The following is a 2,135-nucleotide window of genomic DNA, read 5'->3' on the forward strand; positions in this document are numbered from 1 at the left end:
GTCCATTAATCTTTTTATAAAATACAGAGTAGGAGCCTGCGAAGGCGGTCGCGGGGCGTGGCCCCGGACGAGGCAGGGGGCGCGGGCTACACGAAGATCTGGATGCGGTCGCGGATGGGCTGGCGGCAGATGGGGCAGGCGCTGAGCGCAGCGCCGCAGGGCGCGCAGGCGCCGTGACCGCACTGGAACACGAGGCGGATGTGGCTGTCGATGCAGATGGGGCAGGTGATGCGCTCCTCCATCTGCCGGTAGCGGCTCTGCAGCTCCTCCACCAGCTGCCGCGGTGGGCCGGGGGCGGGGGCGGCGCTGACCACCTCCGTGCACCGGAAGCGCTGGGCACAGCCCTGCAGGGCTTTGAGCAGGCGGCCCTCAGCTGCCAGGTCCAGCGGGCTCCGGCCGCGGTGGTTGGCATAGCTCAGGTCGGCGCCCTCCAGCGCCAAGAAGCAGGCGACCGCCGCGCCCACCGTCAGCTCCATGCTGCCCGGAAGGCCCGAGGCCTGTAGCTGGGTGGCAGGACAGACGACGTTGAGGGTGGGCGCCTGGGAACACTGGCCTGGAGGGAGCCGGGCTGGCACCGGGCTTCAGAGGCCTGGGCCCCGCCCGAGACCCCCGGAGCCGCCGGAGGCAGGCAGGTAAAGGCCCCTGCCGGCAGAGGGGCCCGGGTCCTGACACATGACCCCCGCCCATACAGCACCCCGCCCCCTTTCCCAGGCTGGTCTGAAGCACAGAATCTCAGGAACACTGGCCACACGGCGGTGACTGGGGTCGCAGAAGACACCACCTGCAAACCACTGCGGCCCGGGCTGTCCCACCCTGAGAGGGCCTGGTCAGGGCTGTCCCCGAAGGTGGAGGTGGGCAGAGGACCCAGGGGCCTGCAGCCAGGTGCCACAGCCCACCTCTCAAGCCCCCAGAGTCACGCTTCCTCACCCTTGACAGCAGCTGCAAGGCCCCTGGGTCCCCCCCGGCCCCATCAGTCGCCAGGGGCAGCAGCTGGTGCCGCTGCAGTGCCACATGCAGAGCCGTGTCCCCCTCCTCGTCCTCGGCATTGGCGCTGCAGCCAGCGTCCACCAGCAGTGGCACCAGCCCCACGTGGGCCTGCTGCACAGCCAGGTGCAGCGGGGACTGGAGCTTCCGGTTGCGAACGTTCACGTCACAATGGCCCTGGGGGCGGGGGGGGGACAGGCTCAGCCCAGGGACCCTGGTGGGCCCTGACACCCCGGTTCCCAGGCCCGCCCAGGACCCTGCGTCCACACCTCTCGGATGAGAACCTGGGCCACCTCCCTGTGGTCGTTCAGGGCGGCCAGGTGCAGCGCTGTGAACCCATCCTCCTTCTTGGCGTCCACCAGCTGCCGGGCCCGCGCCAGAATCCTTCTGACTGCTCTGTGGGAGCAGGGAGACGCGTCTGGGGTCAGGGGCGACCCCAGAGTGGCCCGGCAGCACCGCAAGAGCTGGCTGCTGGCTATGCGTCCACCCCAAACTCACAGTGTGTGGCCTTTGAGGGATGCGTGGTGCAGCAGGGTGAAGCCTTGGCTGTTCGTGGCAGTGACGTCGATACCCGGCACCTCGGTGAGGACCTCCACGATGCCGCTGGCGCCAGTGCCCGCCGAGATGGCGCAGTGCAGGGGCGTGTCAGCATGGGCGTCCTGCCGGTGGTGGGCCAGTGGTCACTTGGCAAGAAGATCTTGGCCACTGCCTCCTTGACCCCAGGGATAGGGCCACGGGACCCAGCACTCACGGGCAGGTTGACGTCACAGCCGCACTCACAGAGGACCCTCACCACCTCCAGGAAGCCCCTCTGCACGGCCACGTGCAGCGCCGAGCTCTGGGTGCCGTTAAGAGTGTTGGCCCCGCAACCCCAGCTCAGGAGCACCCGGGCGGCCTCTGGCTGGTTCCTGGCGGGAGAGGAAGCAGGAGCGGCGCTGTGCCCACCGGCCGGACCTGCAGGCCCGGCCCCCCGCGCCCCGGCCAGGCCTCACCCCAGCGCCGCGTAGTGCAGTGCCGTGCTGCCCTCGTCGTCCGGCAGGTCCACGCCCGCCCGAGCCTGCAGCAGCAGCCGCACCAGCTCCACCTGGCCTAGGTAGGCAGCCACCTGCAGGGCGGTCCTGCCATGGTTCTTGGTGTCCACCTGCCGGGAG

General features: G+C 69.8%; 1 protein-coding gene across 1 annotated transcript in view; it reads right to left on the bottom strand.

Annotated features, from left to right (window-relative positions):
- The window catches only part of MIB2 (MIB E3 ubiquitin protein ligase 2), an 11,045-nt gene continuing 8,910 nt past the window's right edge, over positions 1 to 2,135 (bottom strand). The window contains 6 exon segments of the mRNA XM_024760311.1: positions 1 to 503; positions 928 to 1,161; positions 1,254 to 1,380; positions 1,483 to 1,643; positions 1,736 to 1,892; positions 1,977 to 2,135. The exon segment at positions 1,977 to 2,135 is cut by the window's right edge and continues 32 nt beyond it. Coding sequence (XP_024616079.1) covers positions 87 to 503; positions 928 to 1,161; positions 1,254 to 1,380; positions 1,483 to 1,643; positions 1,736 to 1,892; positions 1,977 to 2,135 — 1,255 coding nt within the window. The 3' untranslated portion in view covers positions 1 to 86.

The sequence above is a fragment of the Neophocaena asiaeorientalis genome, unplaced genomic scaffold, assembly GCF_003031525.2.
Source record: "Neophocaena asiaeorientalis asiaeorientalis breed wild unplaced genomic scaffold, Neophocaena_asiaeorientalis_V1.1 scaffold489, whole genome shotgun sequence".
Lineage (NCBI taxonomy): Eukaryota > Metazoa > Chordata > Mammalia > Artiodactyla > Phocoenidae > Neophocaena > Neophocaena asiaeorientalis.